The sequence below is a fragment of the Urocitellus parryii genome, chromosome 6 (assembly GCF_045843805.1).
Source record: "Urocitellus parryii isolate mUroPar1 chromosome 6, mUroPar1.hap1, whole genome shotgun sequence".
In the NCBI taxonomy this organism is placed as follows: domain Eukaryota; kingdom Metazoa; phylum Chordata; class Mammalia; order Rodentia; family Sciuridae; genus Urocitellus; species Urocitellus parryii.
Genome location: NC_135536.1, coordinates 131,760,987 through 131,786,694, shown reverse-complemented (window position 1 = coordinate 131,786,694; position 25,708 = coordinate 131,760,987). Strand labels below are relative to the sequence as shown.

Below are 25,708 nucleotides of genomic sequence, written 5' to 3'. Positions count from 1 at the left end.
AGGTTAATTTCCATGGGACTCCTAAAGAGAGTGGGAAGAGACAGGATGTATCGGCAATTTTAGACTGAGCATCTGGTTTCTCCACTGGGATTCTGTTCATCAAGAGTCCCTGTTTCTAGATCCCTCAAAGTAGATTCTCAAAAGAGTTAGCCCCATTCTCCTGCTGAGTAACACTACACAGGGAAGACTAACAAGGGGGGAGGCAAAAGACAAATCCAGCAGGTGGTACAGCTGATGAACTGAGACTGAGGGGTGGGAGGGACAGTGGGAACTGTATCCAATGCCCTCGGTGTTAGAGACCTTATCAAGGGAGCACCTAAGCTCTGGCTAAACAGTCCCTTGTACCGCATGTGGAGATGATCTTAAGTCTTACTTGTCCAACATTAAGATTCTCCGTTGGAACACAGGTATAACAGGGAACATTGGAGTTTTAGGACAGGATTGGAAAGCTGGGTCTGCGTAGTTGTGTCACTCTGCAGCCTCTGTGAGCTTATTTCCTTATCTATGCAAGCATTAAAATCACATGACATGGACTGGGATTTTTGTGGTTCAGAGGTAGAGCATTTGCCTAGCAATGTGTGAGGTCCTGGGTTCGCTCCTCAGCACCACATAAAATAAAGGTATTGTGTCCAACTACAACTAAAAAATAAGTATTAAAAAATCACGACGTGCTCAGCGTAAAAAGTAGTTGATAAATTGTGGCTATTAGTCACTCCATCCCCTATCCTAGGATATTGTGGACAGCTTCCACAGCCCTCCTATAGCATACAGGGCTTAAGATACTACAAGAAGGAAAAAAGTACCCCTGGACATCTGCCAATGAGGTCTTTTAGAAAAATGCACTTCTAACATTCATCTTGCTTTTATGACTTCCATTCCAGCAAGGGGTGTACAGACTAGATGGGAGGAGCTTGCAAAGCAGAAGCTGGCCTTACAGGGGCAACTCTCAAAAACAGACTCCATTGAGGGTCTTCCAGCAAGCCTCTGAGGTCAAAGAAATCTACATAGCAAAAGCACTCTATCTTCCATGAGCAGTGATGTACCCCTGTAATAGCAGCAGTTCCAGAGGCTGAGGCAGGAGGATCAGGAGTTCGAAGCCAGTCTCAGCAAATTAGCAAGGCACTTAACAACTCAGCGAGACCCTGTCTCTAAATAAAATATTACAAAAGGGCTGGGAATTCGGCTTAGTGGTTAAGCACCCTGGGTTCAATCCCCAGTACCAAAAAAAAAAAAAAAAAGCACTCTAGCCCCTAGAGAATATTCTCCCTGTACCACATGTACCAGCCTCAAGCTAAGAATCCAGTGGAAGGGTATCCTAGTGCAAAAAATCCTTAGGGTAAGGTTGGGGTTGTGGCTCAGTGGTAGAGCATTTGCCTAGCACATGTGAGGCACTGGGTTTGATTCTCAGCACCGCATATAAATAAACAAAATAAAGGTACATTGACAACTAAAAATATATATATATATATACAAAATCCTTAGGGTAGAAAGTGGAAGCCCCGATTACAGTAGTTATTGTGCTACATTTGGTATGCTTTCTCATCTGTTTTCCCTTGATACTCATGGAGAATCTTAATTTTATCCTATGATCAGGGTAGGTACCTCCAGTGCCTAACACAGTGACTGGCATACTTTTTGGTGCTTAATACTGCTGAATGAATTCAGTCAAAAATTTTTAGTCAAGAGTCCTGTTCTTCAACCTTTCCAAATACTTAAAAGTATTAAAGGATGATCAGATGAAGCCCTAGCTGCCTGAGGCAATATGTCAACAAGCAAAGCCCAAGAAATAAGTTTGCACTCTGAACTCCACACAGAGACAACAGGGTTTGAGGCTGACTCTACAAGGAATCTCCAAGATAGCCCAATATTGCTGAAATATCTCCTCCCTCCCTGAAGAAACTGACCTAGTTGGTTTTCATATGGGAAGGCAGTGTAGGCACTGGAATGTGGGCTGCATGTTCCCGCATTGCTGGCAAGGGTGCTCGATCTGGCACTGCAGCTGGTTGGTGGGAGGGCTGCATCCTACTCTAGGAGGCAGTACCCACATGTGGGCTTTCCAAGAAGGCCCACAGCTCAGGCAAATAAGAGAGATGGCTGCCACCACAGTTCCAAAAACCAAAGACAACATGGCGATTAGGGATGGGTGTGTCCTCAATCCTCAGAGGGGAAGAAATATTCAGGCTAACATTGCCCCCAACCAGATCATACTGCTTGGACAACCCTCCACTCCTTATGAATCTGAGGCTCAGACTGCAATCCTTCCCTGATCCACAAAATCATGTAATATTTATCACTAAAGTGCTTGAGATGCAAGGTGGAAAAGAAAAAAAAAAAGACAAGTCCACAGACAAACAGCTACAAGCACAGTTTTCAAGTGGTGGCAGACTGGGGAAATTACGACTGGATACCAAGCCTTATTTTGTTTCTCTTTTTAAAGACTGGGTCTTGCTATGTTGTTCTAGCTGGCTGAGAACTCCTAGACTCAACAATCTTCTCGCCTCAGCCTCCTGGGGTAGCTGAGATTACAGGCATAATCGCACCTAGCCAAGCTCTTTTTTATATCCTAATTTCACAGTAACTGTCAGACCAAGCTCTCTAAGCCCCAAACTGGACACATCTGCATTTCTATGGATCCAAAGATATATTTCAGAATGTCCCTGATAGCTACTAAAAAACCAGAGCCAAAGTAGGACCACACCCTAATTTGATACCAGTGCAAGGGCTTGATCAAACACCAATTACCCACAGATAGGTGTCCATCTCCCATGTGAACTCTTCAGTCTTTTGCTCAGATCCAGTGGGAGGGATGACAGGACATGGTTGGCTTCAAAGAACACACAAAGTACCGTGGCGTCCAAGTCAAGGTGCAGCCAATGAACCAAACAGTGACACTATCTCCACTGTTCAAAGGAACAGGACAGTTACCAACCTTTCCAGAACAGCCCGAGTCAGCTGAAGGTCAGTACTTCGAGAGATCCCACCGTAACCCAGAAGTACTTACTTAAAGCAAAGCATCTCCCTACCCACATTCAAATTAAAAAATAAAAATTAAAAAAAAAAAATATATATATATATATATATATATATATATATATATATATATATATATATATATATATCTCCACTCTCCTTCTCCCAAATGGGATTTTACCAAAGGAAATGTGCCTCAAAATACCTAACAAACACAACAGTCCCAGGCTTTGTAAAGCATTCTAAAAAAAAGACCTATTCTAAAAAAGGTGGAGGCCAGAGAATTCAACATGACAGTACCTTGCTGCCATGACTGCTGGTCCCTGGACGGGGAGATAGGGAAGGACAACAGGCTCAGTGTATCCCATTGTCAGCATCAAGAGCAAATGGAATGCATGTCGCCCCTTCTATCTTCCTCCATAGAATTGTCACTACCTTTTATTATGTATAACTTACATAAAGTAAAATATGTATACTTTAAGTATACCTATAGTATTTAAGTTCACATTTCTCTCCAAGTACTCTAAGACTTGTATCTGCTAACCTTCCCCTTGTGTCACAAGAGGGAAATAAATGGGTAATGGGAAAATCTGAGCAGAAGCAGTTTAAGGGGTTGCCAAGAAGTCCCTTCAATTTCTCCCCATCAAAGACTACCAAGACAAGAAGGGATCCTAAAGGGGAGTGGCTCTTCTTTCCTCTGTCTGGTTACCCTCAACACAAAGAAAAGGAAAAAAAGCCTCTGGAGCTGGGAGTTACCCCACCCTGCTCACTGCCTACCCCTTTTCAGAATCAATGCTCTTAACTTTACGTTAAGGCAATTCTAATATACCAGGAATGATACCTAGCCTAGTGTTAATACCCACTTGAGGTTAAAATTCTTCCCTTGCCATTACCCAGAGACCACCCACCCTTCATACATAGCTCCCAAGTTTTAAAATCCAGAGGAGGAGGGAGAACCTGGTCACCTAGTAATAAATCCCTTAAGTCCCCTCCCCCCACCTAAAAGTGTTTTGCTTCATCATCTCCAAGACAGGCCTGTGTACCAGGGGGTTAGTGGATCTTTTCTGCATAAGGCTGCCACCTTGGGGACCCTTCTCAGAGCCACCCAGGTGTAGACTAACAACTCCAGGGAATTTATCAGGGTAAGTGGAAAAGGCATGTCTGCCTTTACGAGCAGCCATCTGTCCTGCCACACTCACAGCTAGCATTTCCATCTCTTGCAAAACAGCTCCATGTTGTGTGTGTTTGGAGGGGGGGGGTGATGCAAAAGGGAAGAGAACAACTGTTGCTGTGGATATTTTCCTTTGCTACCCCATGCATCCCCCTCCCCCAGCCAACTCATTCTCTGGCACTCACCCGAGTGTGAGCTGCTCTGAGCTGAGGAGTCTGAGTCCTGGGTGCTCCAGGGTCGGTCCCAGCCCGTCAGACTGAGGGACTGCAGGCCAAGGCACAAGTCATTTGCATCTGGGAGGCCACGGGAAGATTCTTGCGCAGAGGTGGGGAAAAGCATCCTGCTTGTAACTGTTTCTTCGGAGTCCTGGAACTCTGCTTTGGATAGGAAGACAGCAGAAATCCCAGAGTTAACGGTTGTTTTCCCCAATATTATCAACAATAAGTATTATTAATAATAGTTTCTGCAGGCTCAGGGGCCAGACATCCAAGCTGGCTAGATGCTGCAGCGGCTGCCTCTGCACTTTTGGGGGCGTCGGAGTAAAAGCAGTTGCCATACAGCCCCCTCCCCACACACACACCCCTATCCCGTCTGCATTACAGACTGGGCCAGCATGTGATCAGGCTGCTGATGCTTCCCGCTGCCAGTGACATCAGCCGGCTGAGCCGTGCAATAGAGAGCGGCATCATCCCTCAGAACGGGGGAGGAGCAGGAGGGACAACGGGGAGGAGACTTGCCTCCCAGGGAAAAGACAGCTACAAGAGCTACTTGGAATAGTCTAGGTGCAGTGCTGGTAAGTCCAGGTTGTGAGGCAGACCCTCCACTCTCCAGAAATGGTAGCCAAGTGGCCCTCAGCCACAATTAAAGTCCTATCTGCTGACGGCAAAGCCAAAGCAGCTAGCTGACTGCCTGCTTCTGTGGCTCTGCCCTCCTGCCCCTCCCTCTGCTCTCCACCCCCAAACCCAAAAACACTCTAGTCCTGGACTCTCTCCAGCTGCTGGCTCAAGCCCTGGCTTTGCAGCCCAATGCAAAGCTTCACAATCCTGCTAGCAAAAATCTATGTGCTCCAAGTGGCCCCTGAACAGCACCCTGACACAGCAATGTTTATTACTGAGGAATGGGGTAAGTTTCAGAAAAACACTGAGCACTTGAACCCCGGGGAACACCACCTAGTGCTTCAGGCTTGTCTGGAGCACCTTAAACAGAGAAAAGGGGTCAGCTTTGGCAAAGGGAGGGAGAGTCACTAGGCTGTTTCAGGTATCTCTCAAAGGACATGGTCCACAACCCAAATGCTAGAGTGAGATATGCTCTCACAGGCTCCCCTTAGCATAACAGAAGGGGCACCAGTCATGAGCAGACATATGGATCCAGTGCCTCCCCTCCTTCCTGCAACTTAAGGCAACATTCCCAAAGACTCATGGACACACCCAAACAAGAGAAACCATCTCAGAAGTATTTTTATGCCCTATCAGAAACACCATGTTCAGGAGCTCACAATATCTGGCTCTGTCAATACTATTTTCCTTGACTTTGCCCTTCTAGAAGCTCTTGGGGTAATGCCAGCATTGGAGGTGGTCACTAGCATCTTTAATTACTGAGCCTTCTCTCAGGGTTGCTACCAGGACCAACAACCTATTTCTGTGACCACTCTCAGCTCCAGCAACAAAGCCTAAGAAAGTCCAACTTCTGGAGCCCCTGCCATTTCCTCTTCACCAATGTCTCCTCCTGTGTCAGCCCTTTTCCAACATGATCCCTTGTCACTGGGATTCTTCCTCATGTCTGGGGGGGGGGGGTGCATGGGAGGGCGGGGTTCATAGCAAGCATCTCAGCCTCAGCAGGAAGACTGCTTACACCTGTATAGGCTGGTAGCACTTCATCCGCTTGTTCTCCCCTGTTGCAAGAAGCAAGCAAGCAGATATAGGAAGCAGTCCCACCTGGGATATGCCCAGGCAGGATTTGAGCAAGGCAGGACAGAGGGGGGTATAATGCTGTCCAATACATGAATAGTTGGCCAGAGCTTCCAGCAGTACACTCTCAGCACACTCAGGCACAGAGCCTGAGGGGGAAAAATGGTCAGTCTGTGGGAAGAACTCCTCCCTTTGGAGGCTTTTTTTTTTTTTTTAAGCTTTGCTGCTGTGTCATCCATCCACGCTATTCCTGTCTGGCTGTAGACACTCTGCTTGCTCCTGTCTGTGTTTGTCAAAGCTGTGTTCACCACTGCACAAGCTAAGCAGTAGCTCACCCATGTGGGTATTGCCCCCCACCTCACACTACTCCTTCCTGAGATTCTATGTCCTCCCTTCCTCCAAGCTAAGGATATATTTTAAAATTAACCCACATGCATTCATTACAAAAGCAAAATGTTTCCTTTAAAAACATCCATATTTAAATATCTATAACCTTCTAAATTATGAAGGTATATAATCCCCTCAGTCCTAGTCAGAACATCTGTTGTATGAATGGCTACTTCTGTACCCCAGGCAGAGAGAATTTAATCATCAGCTATGCTCCTGCTATTCAAAGACAATGTGGTAGACCAGTAAAATCAGCATACCAAGAGCCTGTTACAAATACTAAATCTCAGGCCCCATACGGACCTAGGGAATTAAGCTACATTTTAACAAGATTTCTAATTAATATATATGAACATTAAAATCTGAGCAGGGCCAATCAATAAACTACCAAACCCTTCTCATCTCAAGCTCAAAGACCGCAGGCTTGAGCAACAAGTTGGTTAAACCCTTCAAGGACCAGATGAAGCCTGGAGGTCTACATATCACAGAATTCTACCCTCCCGCAATAGCCCCAACACAGGCCTCACCTTAATTTTTTTCCAGACTCCCAATCCACAGTTTCTTCCTAATCATTACAGGAATACCTTCACTAGATCTAAAGTATCAGTGGAGGTCGTACACATTAAACCTTGGTACATCAGGCTGGGAGAAGTCAAGTAGCTTTGGAAGTCTTGTTGAGACCTGGTGTGCAGAACAAGGACTGAACAAGGTGACAGTCCTTCCTCTGCTCATCAAGTCTGCCACCAGGAGATCTCAGTCAAGTCATTCAATGTTCCTGAGTATATTTTCATTTGTAAATTAAACTGAAACTGACAACAGTGGCTACCCTTTTCAGGCGTTTTATGAGGATTAAAGAAAAAAGCTGGCACAGTGTCTGATGCAAAGCACTTTACCTGTGGGGGTGACTGGATCATTTATTACCCAAAGCAGGACATTTTCGAAAGAAAAGGGGGAAAATATTAATACTAAGATCAGGACTACAAGCTTCAACAAAAACTGGTAGACAAACTGAGAGATACAATCACTCTATCCATAGCCACAGCCACTGATGTTCAGAAACATTTCACTCAAAAAGCCTCCTTTCTAATGGCTCCTTGATCTCAGCTCTCCAAACTTACTCATTCTAAATATTCTGCCCTTTCATGCCGTACTGAAAGGAAAGTTAAGAAGCAAATAGTCAACACAGACTATCATGCATGAGTCAAAAGGCCTAAGAAGCTGGGGCTGATGTTGTGGCTCAGAAGCAGAGCGCTTGACTACCATGCGTGACGCACCAGGTTCGATCCTTAGCATCACATAAAGATATTGTGTCCACCTATAACTAATAAATAAATATTTTTTAAAAATGTGTCCGCCTCTGTGCATTTGTATAACATCTAGAATTTCTTTAAAAAGCGGGTGGGTGGGAGCTAAGAAGCAAAGTCTAATTTTAATAAACAAAAGCCCACTGCACTTCTCAAATTCATATCTGACATTACTCAAAGTCAGATAGGCACTTGGCCCTTTTTACTGAAAGACATTTTTTCTAATCCTTTGCCAAGAACCAACCAGACAAAAACTGGTATCTAATACAAGTTGAAGTAACAGTTCACATTCTAAAGGCAATCTACTTGAACAATGTCTCAAATGCCTTTCCTTCAAATTTCTTTTTATCAATACTTACACAGCCTTTCAACTTAAGTTGGAAATTCAAAATTTTAAAATTGTTTCCCTTTGAAAATAATTATTATCTTCTCTATAGTTAAGTATTCCAAATTCATGAACAACTGAACAACTCAGGGAAATAAGTAAACTAACTTAAAGTTCAAAATTTGCTACAATCTTACTATGGTTTGAATGTGTCCCTCAGAAGTTCATGTTTTAGGAATTTAATTCCCAAATTCATGTTAATGGTATCTGAAAGTGAGGCCTTTAAGAGGTAATTAGGGATAGATGAGGTAAGCCAGGTGGAACCCTCTAGATGGCATTAGTGGCTTTATAAGAAGAATGACTAGAGCTAGTCATGCTTGTTCTTTTTCCTCATGTGATGCCCTCCATTATACTACGATGTGGCAGATGTTGGCATCATGCTCCTAGACACTCCAGACTGCATAACTGTGTGCCAAATAAACTTCTGTTCTTTAGAAATACTCAGCCTCAGTTATTTTGTCACAGAAACAGAAAATGGACAAAGACTAGTCTAAAATAGAGTACCCCTGCACAGACGCAAAATGCAGCCAGACTCATGTTCCAAGAATCAAAGTGTTACAGCCTCAACCCTGATTCTTTTTTCAGTATAAAAATCTTCTATCTTACCCCAAATACAGATTGCAGAATCACATCGGTTATAAATTGGGAGTTCATAACCAACTTGATTCTAATGTATGAAATATGTCAAGAGCTTTGTAATGTTTTGAACAACCAATAAAAAAAACATTATGTACACACACACACACACACACACAAAATTTTCTATCTTCTAATGGATCCTCTGCCACCAAAAATTAGCACAAAATTGCTCAGAGTCCTCTGCAAGTGTTATTCTCAAGCACCTGGCAAGGAGGGTAAGAGAGAAAACAAAACGGTGCCTTTAGTCCTCACCTGAAAAACCACTGAGGCAAGTCATTCTAAAGGTTGCCTTTAGAGATAAGGACAAATTTAGGGAAACCCGGTGTATGTCACATCAACAAGTGAAATAAGTTAAATGACAGACTACATTTATACTATGATTATCACTATATGAAAACTGTATTTTTTTTAGTTATAGTTGGACACAATACCTTTATTTTATTCATTTATGTTTATGTGGTGCTGAGGATCAAACCCAGTACCTTGCAGGTGCTAGGTGAGCACTCTACCGCTGAGTCACAACCTCAGCCCTGAAAATTGTATTTTGATGGACAAGTTGATAAAGGAACATAAACTATGAACAGATAATGCACATGAGAGTAGCATGCTGCTAACAGATTTTTTCCTTTAGTTTTTACAAAACAAAGTAAATTCTGTCCTTTCCCGATTTTCTTTCTAGATTTTAACAAGTACACTATTATAGTTTGTATATCAACTACATTTGGGCTCTTTTATAAAATCTCTACTTCGTCCCCAAATTCCAGTCCCTGGGAGTAACAAAAATAGGGACACTGGGTCATTTGTCCCCATTAGATTATTTCAGTTATATTTACTTCAGTCAGCTGAGATGACTGAAATCAATGATTTATGGTTCTTTTTAAAGTTCTGGCAAGCCCAAAGAGCAGCACTTCTAAGAATGTATGTCTAAAGAGTCTGGATATTATTTTCTCCCCCAAATCAAGAAAACCAAAATGCTAATTTGGATAAATCAGTTTTGGTGGCTTAAAGAGAGAAAATAAGCATGCAAAAAGTCTGACATCTATCATGTGACCTGTCACTTCAACTACTGTTTGCCCTCTGGCCCTTACCCATTCACACACGATGGTGGCTCTAAATTCCTCTAGAGCACTGCTTTTCCAAGTTTAGTGTGAATACAAATCTCAGGGATCTTTGCAAATACTTATTTCAGTAGGTCTGGGTTTGGCCCCAGAATTTATCTAACAAACCTCCAGGTGATAGTGCTACTGGTATGCTGACCACACTTGAAGGAGTTAACATTTAAAATAAATCCATTTTATTTTTAACTTTCCACCTTAGATTCCGTCTTCCAGGTTAATTTATGCCATCCTTCCACACGACCACTTTCTTCATGGTGCTCACTCTCCCAAGTTTCAACAGTTCCCTGTTGCTTCTCAGATCAAAGCCCATATGCAGGCCCTGGTTTCCTTTTTAACCTTATTTCACACTATTCATTGAACATAAAAGGCTAAATGTGAATTAAGCACAAGTCCCTAGAAGTTCACACTCTAAAGAAGGATTTACTGCTAATCTGTGTGTTAATAAGGGAAATAGTTCAGAAGGCAATGAATGCATGATGGTGAGGATAATCAAGGATCACTTCCTTACAACATTTGGTTAGGATAATCAAGGATCGCTTCCTTACAAGTTTAACCACTTATTAAATTACATTACAGATTAAGGTAGAGGGAAAGAGCATTAGGTTTCTTTTGTTCTTACCATTATAAAATATGATCGTTGGATTACTTTAATCTTGACTGCGTTTAATAATCTTCAAATTCTGTAAATTATTTCAAACTGATTTCTATAATAGTCCTTAAAACATTAACATACTTAGATTCTAAAATGTCATAATAGCACAGTGCAGGAGCTGGCTGCAGAGGGATTGGGGGGATGCTGTGGTCAGCATGAGATCTGCTGTTGCTGAGGAGAGGCACATCAACAGTGGCACCATGCAGCACCACTACCCAAGAACCTTAAGGGTTATGTGGGATCTGCCAGTCACTCAAATCAAGCACTCAGAAAATCAGGGAAAAGAGGGTCTGCACTCACTTATGTAAATCTGAGCTGGCAAAGTTGACATTACTCAATCAAGTCAATATTCCTTCCTGATTTGTATTCTCCAGAGTACCCAAGTACTTCCCAAGGAATTAAAAAAAATCATAGATGAAACAATCCAGAGTTTTAATCAAACAAGGTGGTATTCAGTTACTGCTCACAGAAGTGGACATTCCAGCATCTGAAGGTGCACTGGCTAACAGTAATTGTTGGTAACCTACTACTGACTACATTGATAGTAAATCTGAGGACTGCCTAAATGCAGAATTGAGCGAAGAGATGTCAGATGCCTGATAACGGGGCACAATACTGTTTATACTATGTCGCTCCTTTAGGATATAGACTTAAACCACTCCGTTTTGAGTATATAAAGTATTTACATGAAAGAGCATCATTCTGTTTATTGCCAAAGCAGATGCACTCATACTGGAGGACACTAACAGTTGACACCAAGAGTTTAAAAAATGAAAGAAATTCAAGAACATAGAATATTTTATCTCACTGAATATGAGAAGTAATAAAAAGTAAGCCAGGGCCTGAATATAAATTTCTAGAAACAAAAGATGAAAAAAGTAAGCTTGTTAAAAAGATAAAGGACTGTTTCCTCTTGCTGTGGTAGGCAGTAATAACCATCACTGAAATTAATAGCAAAAGGGTCAGAAAGGCAGTATCCTTGGGGTGTTACTGAAGTTTAAAATATTGAACACTGATTTTACAATATACTGATATGAACACACATGCAAGATGTGAATGCTGTTATCAATAATGAACACTATGAACACTATGTAAGTCAACAAAAACTGGCAGTTGACTTACATTGGAATTGATAACAATATTAAAGGGTGGCTTACTAAGAACCCTCTGTCACAAAAGAAAAAAAGGAGCATGCAGCTAAGATGAAGATGGACATGAGAAGGTGTTTGAGATGAAGGTCAAAAGAAAAAATTCAAAACGTGAAGGACTTTGAAGGTGAGCTTTAAGAGCACCATAAACAAATGAAAAATAATTTGGAAGCACAGCAAAAAGGATTAAGAAAGGAAAATGTCATACAGTTTGAGAATGAGAAAGCCAACTAGGACATTTAAAATATCTTAGAACAATAGAACTCTCTGAGAACCTCAAAAATGAATAAAAAGAAAGGGAAGATCTTTTAAACTCTCTACTGACAACCACTTATGTATAGTTGCCAATATGTCACCATGGACATCAGTGTTTTTTTGGATCTATTTGACCAATGTGCACCAGTTAATCATGAATTTAACAGCATGACAAAATTATTTTATTGTTCTTGATGGAGACTATGATGCCTTGAACTGTCTGGGATATTGTGTACTCAGAAAGCTCTAAATACCTTTCCATATTCTCTCCCCTTTTTTAAAATTAAACAAATGTCTTCAATTTAATGCAAGAGAAAATTTCAAAATAAAAGAACTATGGAAGATTTTCATTTAACATAAATTGCCATCACCTGATGGAAACTATGTTCTTCTATGATAATTATAATACAAAGGTTCCATTCAAAGCAGAATATACAATAAAAATTTAGTCTAATACTGCTAATCCTTTTTTTTTGACCCTTTCATTGTTTAAAAACACACAGGAAGGACTGGGTTGTAGCTCAGTGGTATATCTCTTTGCCTTGCAAGTGTGAGGCACTAGGTCCAATCCTTAGCACCACACAAAAATTAACAAATAAAATAAAGGCATTCTGGGCTGGGGATGTGGCTCAAGCGGTAGCGCGCTCGCCTGGCATGCGTGCGGCCCGGGTTCGATCCTCAGCACCACATACCAACAAAGATGTTGTGTCCGCCGAGAACTAAAAAATAAATGTTAAAAAAATTCTCTCTCTCTCTCTCTCTCTCTCTCTCTCTCTCTCTCTCTCCCTCCTTCCCTCCCTCCCTCCCTCCTCTCTCACTCTTTAAAAAATAAATAAATAAATAAATAAATAAATAAATAAAGGCATTCTGTCCATACACAACTACAAAAAAAAAAAATTAAAAACACAGGAAAAATCTATAATGCTTATAGTACACTTAGAGCTTTTTTATATTAACCTTTTATTGCTGGCCTATTTTGGATTCTTGAAGTATATATTATTTTCATTTACTATCCTTTTTAGCCATAATCTTGTTAACAAGTTATTTTCTACCAAATTAATACATATAATACAATTCTAATAATAATACCCGCATTCAAGTAAGTCACTGGCAAAGATTTTTTAAACAAATGGAGCTGGAACAACCAGATAGTTCTATGAGGGTAAAAATGAACCTTGACCCTCTGCCTCATACCATATATGAACATTAATAGGGATCTGAAAGAACTAAAAGTAAAAGCCAAGTATAACTATAAAACGTATATAAGAAATTATCTTGGTGGGGGAAGGGAGATGAAGGGAAGCAAAGTTTTTTTTTTGTTTTGTTTTTTGGTACTGGGGATTGAATCCAAGGGTGCTTGACCACTGAGCCATATCCCCAGCCCTTTCTATATTTTACTTAGAGACAGGTTCTCGCTAAGTTGCTTAAGGCTTCATTAAAGTGATGAGGCTGGCCTGGAACTCAAGATTTCTCCTGCCTCAGCCTCCCAAGCTGCTGGAATTACAGAAATGCACCAATACACCTGGCTACAAAGGTTTTTCAATTTAATGATCCCGAGAAAAATTTGATAAATTGAAAATTCTATCACAATTAAAACTTCTGCTCAACTCCTGCCACTATAATGTCATCGACTGTAACATCTTCACCAGAGACCAAACAGATGGGGTCACTCAATCTTGGACTTTCAGCCTCCAAGTTAAATAAGTCTTTTTCTTTTTTTTTTAATTTTTAATTTCTTTTTTTAGATGTTGATGGACCTTTATTTCATTTATTTACTTATATGTGGTGCTGAGAATCGAACTTGGTGCTTCACACATGCTAGGCAAGTGATCTTCCACTGAGCTACAACTCCAGTCCAACCTCTTTATTTATAAAGCTAAATAAACCTCTTTTCTCTATTAAAAAAAAAAAAAACTTCGGCTCAAGACATCATTAATAACTAGGCAAGTCACAAAATGTGAGAAAACATTCACAACTATATCCAACGAATGCCTAGTATAAAATAGTACAGAAGAAAACTTAAAAGTTTATGAAATACTAGTTTTGCCAGGTTATGGTGGCACACACCCATCCCAGTGACTCAGGACAGTGAGGCAGGAGGATCCTAAATTCAAGGCCAATCTCAGCAAATTAGCAAAACAACAACAAATACTTGAAAGGGTTACAAAAATCTGAAAAGCACTTCACAAGGACATATAAATCGTCAATAAGAACTTGAAAGAATGCTCAGAATCATTAGTCATTACAGAAATGCAAGTTAATAAGATAATACAATACATACACCAGATGGCTAAAATTAAAAGGACTTTTCCATATTTTGCCAACATTTGGTTTTGACCATAAGAACTTCCATACATTACCATACAATGGTACCACCACCTTGGAAAAATATCTGCCAACTTCTTATACAATTAAACACACAAAATCCTGTGACCCAGCAATTCTCCTATAAATTCAACTAAAAGGAATTGAAGTGTATGTTTATGAAAAGATCTATACAAGAATGGTGACAGTGGCTGTATTTACAACCATTAAATACTGGATGAAGACCAAGTGAACATCAACAAAACTAAATATGGTATTTGCATATATTGTCACATTACTCAGCAATAAAGGAATGAATACTGATACAAGAAACAACATGGATGAATCTCAAAATAATTATAAATGAAAGAAGTCTTAGGTAAGTGTACCTATTTATGATCCTATTTATATGAATTTCTAGAACAGACAAAACTAATAAATGGTGAAAAACATCAGGTGATTGCCCCTGTAAGGCAACATTTGGAACAGACTTGTAAAGGGCACAAAGCAACTTTTCAAGGAGATTGTAACTCTGCGTGTGTGTGTGTGTGTGTGTGTGTGTGTGTGTGTAATTTCTTTTGGGGGAGTACTTGGGATTGAACTCAGAGGCACTCAACAACTGAGCCACATCCCCATCCCCATTTTGTATTTTATTTAGAGACAGGGTCTCATTGAGTGCCTTGCTTTTTGCTGAGGCTGGCTTTGAACTCTCGATCCTCCTGCCTCAGCCTCCCAAGCCAATGGGATTACAGGCATGCACCACTGCACCCAGCTGTAATAGTCTATATTTTGATGGGAGTCAGGTGCATACATCTGACAGGATGCATCCAACAATACACTTAAGATTTATGTGTTCCACTCCACATAAATTTGACCAAAGAAAAAGTTGTAAACAAATATTGTACACTAGTTAATGGTACATATGCTTAAGCATTTAGAGGTGAACTATACCCATGTCTACAACTTATTTATATTGAATAATAAAATAAGATGTACTGATAAACAGCTAGGGTATAGATAAATAAATGGATAACAAATAAATATGACAAAAACATTCATTGTTTAAGTGATAAGTATTAAGGAGGTTCACTTTATAATTCTTTCATATGACTGCTTGAAATGTTCTTAACAAAATGTTGGAGCAAAAAATGAAGTCAGACTTTTTCTGATAAAAGGTTAATCTGGCTGGATGTGGCAGCACATGCCTGCAATCCTAGCTACTCAAGAGGCTGCACACAGAAAAATCCCAAGTTCAAGGTCTGCCTCAGCAACTTAGACTCTGTCTCAAAATAAAATTTAAAGAAGGGAGTGGGGATATAGATAGCTGAGTGGTAGAGTGCCCCTAGGTTCAATCCCCAAACAAATGAAGAAAGGAAAAGGAAAAAAAAAGGGAAAAGAAAGAAGAAGAGAGCTAGGTCTCACTGAAGTAAGTTTACTTTTCTGACAGTAAAAATTTCCAAAAGTTAGGTTGTATGTTATACATTTTCTGTAGGTTAAGTTAAATCTATGGGCCCAAGGTACATGAAATGACATGATTAATGCAAGTGACAAGAAAACATTTTATAATATTTTATTGGCTAAGGTATATTTTTAGCTGTGCACAGCGGCACACCTACAGTCCCAGCAGCTCAGGAGGCTAAGAGAAGAGGATAGCAAATTCAAGGCCAGCCTCAGCGACTTAGCAAGGCTCTAGGTAATTAAGCAAAATCCTGTCTCAAAAAAAGAGCAGGGGGAGAGCTGGGTTGTAGTTCAGGGGTAAAGCACCCCCTGGGCTACATCTCTAGTACCCCCTAAAAATATATTTTATATATATATATATATTTTAAAAAATATTTATTTTTTAGGTGTAGATGGACACAACACAATGTCTTTATTTTTATGTGGTGCTGAAGGATCGAACCCGGGTCCCGCCTGTGCTAGGCAAGCGCTCTACCGCTGAGCCACAATCCCAGCCCCTATATTTTATATTTTTATACTAACAATATTTAAATTTCCTCAATCCTTTAGGTAAAATGAGTTAAATAAGGTATCTTTAAGTCAGAGAAAAACATGGCAGTATTTTCATATGCTTCCAAGAAACTGTAATTTGATGTCTCTATGACTAGGTAACAATCTTTTCATAAATTAGATGGTTTCCAGTTTCTTTTTTTGTATCAAATATGAAGGAGGAATGAATGGAAATGTCATTAAGTAGATGACTAAAACTAATGATAGATGACTGATTTTTTTTTTTTTTTGCCAAGAACTCAAAAGAGTTCTAGGAGTTGAGTGACACTGCTTCTACTTATATGAATAAGTTTACTCAGAGTACAAGACCTATAAAATTAAAAAAAAAAAAAAGAAATGTAGTTAGTGTTGAAAACCCTGAGTCATTGCAGCAATCATAAAGTCATCCAAAAATTATGAGTTTTAAAAATGTCTCATTTATCTCATTAAGAAATATTTTCAAAAAACAATTATTAAACAAAATTCCTATCAAAATGTATAACATTTAGACTGCCTTTATCAATTGTCCTATCAATTATCATAACAATCCATGATAAGCATGTAAGTGTTTAAATAGGAAACTATTTAAAGTTCAACTTATATACTTTTTTGTAGAAGATAAGTATGACATGTGATCATCAAAAGACTCTTTAGCATAAAATGTTACAGCAGGCTAAAACTCTGCAGAAGTGAACTAGAAATGTAAGTAAAGGAGAAAAGAAATATTTTAAAATTTCCCACTGTTAAAGAACTGATTTGCATTTTTTTAAAAAAATGGTGTTGAGGATCAAATTCAGGTACTCACACATGCTAAATACACATTCTACCAATAAGCTACATATTTTTAAACAGATGAGAGGTTTCTAATCTCCCTATTACAAATCAAGTGAAATGTACAAAGGGTATTTGAATTAAACTTCTCTTATTGTGGTAAAATACATATAACAAAATTTATCCCTTTAACCATTTTAAGTACATTATTCAGAGGTATTAAATACATTACCTTTTTTAGTAACTATCACCACTATTCACCTCCAGAACCCTCTCATCCTAAAGTGAAACTCTAGATTAAACATTAATTCATTACTACCTCTCTTCCCAAGACCCTGGTAACCACTATTTGTCTTTCTTTCTCTATGAATTCAACTATTTAAGGGATGTCATATAAGTGGACTCATAGTATCCATTGTGTCTTTTCTATTTCACTTAGCATAATGCATAATGTTTTCGATGTTTGTGTTAAAACATGTACCAAAATTTCTGTCCCTTTTAAGGCTGATGGTATTTCCATTATGCGTTTATACATTTTATTTACCCATTCATCTGCTGATGGACATTGATCTTCTTCCACCATTTGTCGACTATGAATAGTGCTGTTATGAACTCTAAGGTACACATGTGTTCAAGTCCCTGCTTTCAATTCTTTTAGGTATATACCTAGAAGCGAAATTGCTAGATTATGTAATTCTTCATTTAATTTTTTTTAGGAAGCACCATACTATTTTCCATAGTGGCCACAACACTTTATATTCCCACCAGCAAGTCATAAGTGTTACAATTTCTTGTGATCCTCATCAAAACTTGTTATTTTCTAGGGTTTATCTCTGTTGTTGTTATATAATAGCCATACTAGTGAGTGTACATTAATAACTAATTGTGGGGTGCTTTTTTTAAAAAAGATTAGTAGGTTGTACATAAATATTCAGATGTCTAATGCCTATTTCATGAATTTCCAGCACTGTGATTTCTAAAAATCTCCCACAAACCAGGTTTTTGTTAAATGGTTTTATCCTTATGTCATTCAAGCCGTCCTAGAATCAAATGCCATCTTTTTGCAGGATTCTACCATACTTGTCACAGTTATGGTCCATAGGTGGATGTACTGGTACGTTTTGTTACTGTATAATAAGATACCTGAAGCTGGTTATTTTATAAAGAAAAGAGGTTTAATTAGCTCACAGTTTTGGAGGTTCAAGGACATGGCACTGGCTCAATTCTGGTAAGAACCTCATGATGGATAGCAACATGGGAGGAGCATGTGTGAGAGAGAGAGATCCCATGGCAAGTCAGGAGACAGAGGGAAGAAAAGGGCAGACTAGGTCTTTTCATAACAACCCTCTCAGAGAACTATTTATGGTGGTATGAAAACTACCTGAATACCTTTCAAAGACAATGCCCCCTATAATTTACTGACCTCTCAACTAGGCCCCACCTCTTAAAAGATCACACCACCCCCCTCAAGATTACTACACTAAGTTCCAAGCTTCCAACACCAACTTTTGGGAAAAACACTCAAAATATATGACGATATTCCATTCCACAAATATGGGCATTTGACCCAAGCTAGACAAAAAAAAAAAAACAATTTCTATGACTACAGAGACCAGTCTAGGTATGAGAATGATTCAAAAAAAGCTAGAAGGGAGTCCTTCCTTGATATTTCTCTAACTGCACACAGTTAACAAAGGATCATTTCCTAATTGTTCATAATGCAGAAGATTTGAATATATCTTCTTCCTCCAATAACAGGCAAGTCTTCAAAAGGAGAAAAATCAAATCCATATTGTGAAATAGGCAGAGGAAAGATAGAGGCATGGTTCTGACAAAATTGGAGGCCCAGAATCCAGCATCCCTATCTTTTCAGTGATTCCTTCTTAATTCTATGAACTACATATCAAGAGCCTCCCAACATGGCTCACATTTTGCTGAAGTTAGTTCTCATTAGGTTGTTTGATCATTTGACAATAAGAGTGCTCTTATAATTCAGGCCCTTTAATAAGGATTGACCAAATTATTACTACATGCAGGGTTAAGAATCTCTGGGACAAAAACCCCTACATGTCCCAAATGAGAAAGTCAGACACAAAGGGAAGCAAGAAAGGAACTGAAAGTCCACTAGTCAAATTCCCTCACTTTACTAGAGAGAAAACAAGACCTAAAGAAGTTTAGAGTGGCAGCAGTAGGATCCAAATCTAGTCCTATTGGTCCTAAATCCAGGGACCAATTTACTCCCCTATTTCTTTTCTACTCTGGGACACTTCCTAGGCCCGGGTCTGTACTCATACATAACCCCAGTCAGATTTGTTTTATCAGTAAGCTACCAATAGATTTCTTCATCTTCACTTAGGTCCCAAAGGATCTATGTACTAAACCCATCTGGTCCTACCAGAAGTTCAATTGCTAATACTAGATCCTTTCCCTTCTCCCCTACTCTTACCACCATTTTTCACTTACTCTATAAAAAGACAATTTCACATTCTGGTGTTTCTAAGATTTCATTGTCAAATCACATATTATTTCATCTTTGGTACTGAGAATTGAATCCAGAAGCACTTTACCACCGAGCTGCATCTAAAGTCCTATTTTTTTATTTTGAGAGAGTCTCACTACGTTGCTAGGCTGGTCAGTTTCCCTGGTCCCTGGGAATATGAGCATGATCAGCTGCATATTTTTAATTTTTCTTACTTGTAGATGCATACAATACCTTTAATTTTTATTTATTTATTTATTTATTTATTTCTAATGTGGTTTTGGGGATCAAACCCAGTGCTTCACACATGCTAGGCAAGCATTCTACCCCACACTGAGCCACAACCCAGCTCCCGCATATATTATTTTTGAGGTGGAGTTTTACTTCTTCATCAAAAGCAAAAAAGCAGCCCAATAATTTAAGGCCAGCTTCACCCAGTCCATGGTATCTGGAATAGGGGGTTTCAAGAAATTATCTCAAGGCTTTCCGTCTAGAGTCCTGGAGCACAACATGCTATCTAGTATTGTCCCACATTGCATGTAAAACCCATATAATCAAAACACAATGAAATATTATTTTACCTGGAAATACACTGTTCAGATTTTGAACATTACACCAAACTGGAGACCTCTATTGGTGATCCCTTACAGTGCAATGGACCTAGAGTGTATGAAAGCCCATAATCTAAAAAAGGAAGATGGGGTACATTTATAAACTACAGAGTTTAAACTGGTACGACATTCCTGGAAGATAATTTATTCTTAGATCAAGAAAGTTACTTTTGGGGACCTTATCTCCAAATAATCACAAGATGTAGGCAAAAGTTTTAGCCACAGGTACTCCTCACTAGTGTACAAAACAGATACCTATCTGTATCTCTAAAACAAGAAACTGAATGCCCATTTCTTAACCTTTTTTTTTTTTTTAATACCATGAACCATTTGGCAGTCTGTTAAAGACTACGGACATCTAAGAATGTCATAAATATATCAAATAAATCATTTTAAAATATTAACATTGTAATGCAAGTGCAAGGATTATGAAGGAATCAAATATGAACTATTTGACCATCATACTGATGTTAACAGATCAGGTCCTTCTAACACAGTTATAATCAGTTGCATAAATTTACAACAGAAAGAAAAGTCATGATTTAGTTAAACAGTGGTTAAAATAAAGATGCAAGTTTTTATCTGTCTAAATTACTGGACCCCCTGAATTCTATGCATACACCCAAGTTAAGAATCCCATATTTTATCATCTACACAGTAAAAAGCTATGCAAAGATATAGAAAATTAATGACATAAAGATAAAAGGAATACAAAGGAAAATTAATATATAGTATGTTTAGAAATATTTAATATATATGTAATATATGTGTTAGAAAAATACTGGGTAGATAGATCAAAATGCTAACATTAGCTATCTCCAGGTACATCAATGCTTACAGCAAGGCAATCCACAATAGCCAAGTTATGGAACCAGCCTAAGTACCCATCAACAGATGAACAGATAAATATGTTATATATACACAATGGAATTTTACTCATTCATGAAGAAGAATGAAATTAGGGCATTTGCTGGTAAATGGATGGAAATGGAAAACATCATACTAAGTGAAATAAGCCAGAACTGGAAAGTTAAGGGTTGAATATTTTCTCTCATATGTGGAAACTAGAGCAAAATAAGGGGAAAGGGGGAGGAGGATCCCACAAAAATAGAGGGGAGATCAGTGGAATAAAGAAAAGAAATTCAAGGGAAAAAAGGATGGAGAAAACCAGAATAAAAATGACAAAATCATGCTCGCTCTCTCTCTCTCTCTCTCTCTCTCTCTATATATATATATATATATATATATATATATACACACACACACACACACACACACACACAAATATACTAGTCAATCCCACCTATATATAATAACTATCAAGACACCAATTTTTAAAATGCAATAAATAAATAGAAGGAAGTAAAGAAATGGGAACAGGAGGGACAGCGGGGAGGAAGGAAAGAGGAAGCACTGGGGACTGAAATGGAGCAAATTATATTCCATGTGTGTATGAATATGTCCAAAGAACCCTAACATTATTTATAACTACAATGCACTATTAAACAAAAAAACAATAGTTATCTCTAGGTAGTGGGATTACATGTGATTTTCCCCCTTCTATTTGTTTGCAACTTTTTAAAAAATAATCAAACTATTACAATAAGAAAAAATACAAGTTACTGAACAGGGTAAGGTGACTTATTTAACAAATTCTAAATAAATTGAAATTTTTAATTTTTGCAAAGAAAATCCCTAAAGGCAAATTTCAAATCTTACATCAGGGGCTCAATGACAAAATGAAATTAGGTTTATAATACAACTGAAATACAATAAGCCACAAAACACTAAAAACAGAAGGAACTTAGACCAATCCACTCATTTCACAGCAGAAACATCCTCCCTAGAATGAACTCCAGAATCCTTAACCCTCGATCTGTGCACAGCCTCTTCCCTCTCTGATAACTGCACTCATTTCTTCTTTAGTCAAAAAGATATAAAATACCTCCATTTGGAAAGTGGAACATGCACGACAAAATGGAAGTAATCCTAACTGTGATGGAGATGCAATCAAGATTGCTCTCAGTAGGGAAGCTCTGGCATCCCAGCAGATGGGCAGGCAATAGGCAGACAAAATTTTTTTGAAATTAAACATCATATTCCTTTATTTTTAAGTGAGAAAAGGGCAGAAAAGTTATTTTTGAAGTCTAAGAGGAGCTAGATAACTTAAAAGCATCACCATGATCTTCAAAACAATCCCATCAAACAGGAAGACATTATGCATTCTGTAAGTGTTGGGTTCAAAAGGAATAAAGCAATTTGATTATGGTCACACAGCTAACTCTCAGATCTCATTCCAAACCCATGTCCTTTTCCCATGATATCCTGTTTTATAATTTTATTGCAAAATTTCATTTTGTTTAGAAGAACCTGGACAATATACAAATATGAGTAAAAGGTAAAAGATCACTTTCATATTCCTGTAACACATTTCATCCTAAATCCTACTCTCCTCCTTTAATGGTTAAAGAGATATCCATTCTACACCATTCAATGCAATTATGAATACCTTTTCCAACACTGATACTATCCAACTTTTAAGTTCTGCCAATGTGATCGATAAGAATCTAATAAGCAAGAGTGTGGTGTGCAAGGCACTGACTAGGCAGGCAATGGAAACGAGCAAAAAAAGCTATAGTTCTTGCCTTTATGGAGTTATAAGTCTAATGATAGAGGTAAGCCAAATAATCATACAAATAACAAAACTATATGTGGGTGAAGTGTTAAAAAGGAATGAGACATGATGTTATGAAAGTACATGAGGGAGCTTCTTAGCCAAAAGGGAGAGTGGTGATTAAAATTTACCTGTGTAAGTATATGCTTTTCACCAAGATTGTTAATCTCATTTGTAATGTCCCAGATTATTAGAGAGTTGAAGTATTTTCCCCTAAAGAGTAAAAACAGCCAGGAGATAAAAGTTTTCAGTTCATATCCTTTGCCATCTTTTAGCAATTCTTATGGTATGGCATTTCCTTTACATTATTATTTTTTTAACAAAGTTTATTTCTTGCAGATGCTATGGGTTAATGACAGATTATTTTTTTAATATTTATTTCTTTTAGTTATACCTTTGTTTTTATTTATTTATTTATTTTTAATGTGGTGCTGAGGATCGAACCCAGGGCCGCACACATGCTAGTCGAGCGTTCTATCGCTGAGCCACAACCCCAGAGCCTTCCTTTACATTATTGAGTCGGTATTTATTGTCCTCTACAAGGTTAAGCATAACACTTGGAAAATAATTTGATTACATTTGCTAAGCACTAGGTAATATTTGAAGCATGTTAAACCCTAGATTCATAGATATCCTAGTTATAAATCTCATTCTCCTTAAAAAAAAAAAAAAGTTTGGGCTGGGATTGTGGCTCAGCGGTAGAATGCTCACCTAGCACGAGCGGGACCCGGGTTCTATTCTCAGCACCACATAAAAATAAAGGCATTGTGTTATATCCATCTACACCTAAAAATAAATTTAAAAAATTTTTAAAAAGTTATATTAAAAAATTTGATGTCTCGAGTTTTCGTTGGTTTTGGTTCAGTTACATTTTACCCAGATAGCTGGTAAAAAGCAAAGCTCAACTGGTCTGTATTATGCTGAATCATATTACTTAGACAAGAATGTATCTATTCATTAGATAAGAATCTAAGGACATAAGTTTAAGGTGGTTTCACAGCTATTCTAAATATGGATTCACAACCACACATACACCTTTATACTTAGGGATACAGAACTGCACAGGTGTGAATTCAAGATGATTACTATTTCTAGCCATCATTAACATTTCAAGAAGTTAAAGTTGTTAGTAAAGGATGTTTGCTGGTATAAATCCATTTAAAAGCATTTTCTCCAAGGGATTTTTATTAGGGATATCAATAAACTTAAAAATTATATACCTTGTTTTAACTTCAACAAAGGAAGCATTCACAACTATATTTAAGGCAATTTGATTTTTCAGTGTACCTGGTATCTTTCCATTCCAATAGAGGGAGGAAAACAATTCAACATGGAAAACAAATTCAACATGGAAAAAGATTAAAAAGAGAGCTGAAAAAAATCCACTCATAAAGGAAATGGGAATTAAAATGAGAATTCTGCTAGAAGAATCAAAGTTGCAATATTCAGTGGTGATGAGTCATTTGATTAATTTTCTTTTCTACATATATATGGTGAGACAGCACTCTCTCAAACTGTAGAAGAGACTAAAAGAAGACAGTATTTCCACACAACATCAAAAGTTTAAACATTTTAGAACTACTTAACCCCATAACTGTAAGAATCTCTTCTAAATGAATACTAAAATTATAAGAAAGATTTTTCCCATACAGATGTTTGTCACAATGCTAGCAATGGTGAAAAACTGGGAATAGTTGTTTACCTGAAAGGCCTTGCTGTTCACTCAGTTTTTATACTCTTAGCCTGGTCTTAAACCAGTTCCCATGTTGCTGGCTACATTGTCATTAAGTTATTCAGCTTAAATATCACTTTCTCAGAGAAATGGCCTCTCTAAATTGTTTCCCACATACAAGAAATTGATGTAACCACTGGCACTATTCTAATCCTTCCCTGTCAAGTCCCACTGTTTATTTTTCATAACACTTAGCATAGTTTTAGATGGTATTGGGCTGGGGATGTGGCTCAGTGGTAGAGCACTTGCCCTGGGTTCCAACCCCAGTACTACCAAAAACAAAACCAAAACATTAACAATTTTAGATGATATTGTTTGTACTATTCCCCATCATGCTCCTATAGTTACACACACATGATTCATAGCTTCTCTACAGGATGGCAGGCACTGTGTCTGATCTGCTCACATCTGATTTCATACTACCTAGAACAGCTTGATTAGAGTCAACTAAAAGATCTTTTCCCTCTCCTTATTTAAAAAAAAAAATGGGCTTGTTAGTCTCATTAATACTTTTTTCTTCCTCCCATACTACGGATTGAATCCAGGAACATACTATCTCTGAGCAAGAGTTCCAGCACTCCCCTATCTTTAATTTTACATTGAGAATCTCTAAGTTGCCCAGCTGGGCCTTGAACTTATGATCCTCCTGCCTCAGTCTCCTGAGTAGCTGAATTACGGGCATGCATCACTGTGCCCAGCTTAGTCTCATTAATTCGTAAGAACATTCTAATTTAAGAAAGTCAATCCACTATTATGAATTGTGAATATTTTTTTCCTCTTGGTCATATATTCATCCATTCAAGTGGAATAACTCAAAGACAGATGCAGTGGTAACACACCTGTAGTCTCAACTACTAGAGAAGCTAAAAGCTGAATGCATGATTTAGACCAGCCTGGGCAACAATCCTGTCTCTACAACAATTTTTAAAAATTTTTTATATAAAATAAATTGTACAATTCAAGAGTTTTTAATATATGTACAACTGTCTAATCATTAAGTATAATATTTCATCACCTCAAAAAGAAATTCATATATTAGAGTCATCATTCCTATTTCCCTTTATCTTCTCCCTTCTTCCACCCTTAGGCAACCACTAATCTACTTTCTGTATCTATAATTTGCCTTTCTGGACCTTTAACATAAATGGAATCATACAATATGTAATTTTGGGGGTGCCATATGGGGGACTGAACTCGGGTGCTTAACCACTGAAA

At 38.2% G+C, this 25,708-nt stretch overlaps 1 protein-coding gene and 1 pseudogene across 1 annotated transcript in view; one reads left to right on the top strand and one right to left on the bottom strand.

Moving 5' to 3' along the window:
- The window catches only part of Cpeb1 (cytoplasmic polyadenylation element binding protein 1), a 61,713-nt gene that overhangs the window by 19,391 nt on the left and 16,614 nt on the right, over positions 1-25,708 (bottom strand). The window contains exon 2 of the mRNA XM_026388132.2: positions 4,327-4,518. Coding sequence (XP_026243917.1) covers positions 4,327-4,480 — 154 coding nt within the window. The 5' untranslated portion in view covers positions 4,481-4,518. The remainder of the gene's footprint in view (positions 1-4,326; positions 4,519-25,708) is intronic.
- LOC113182277 (septin-7 pseudogene) lies at positions 5,167-11,993 on the top strand (annotated as a pseudogene).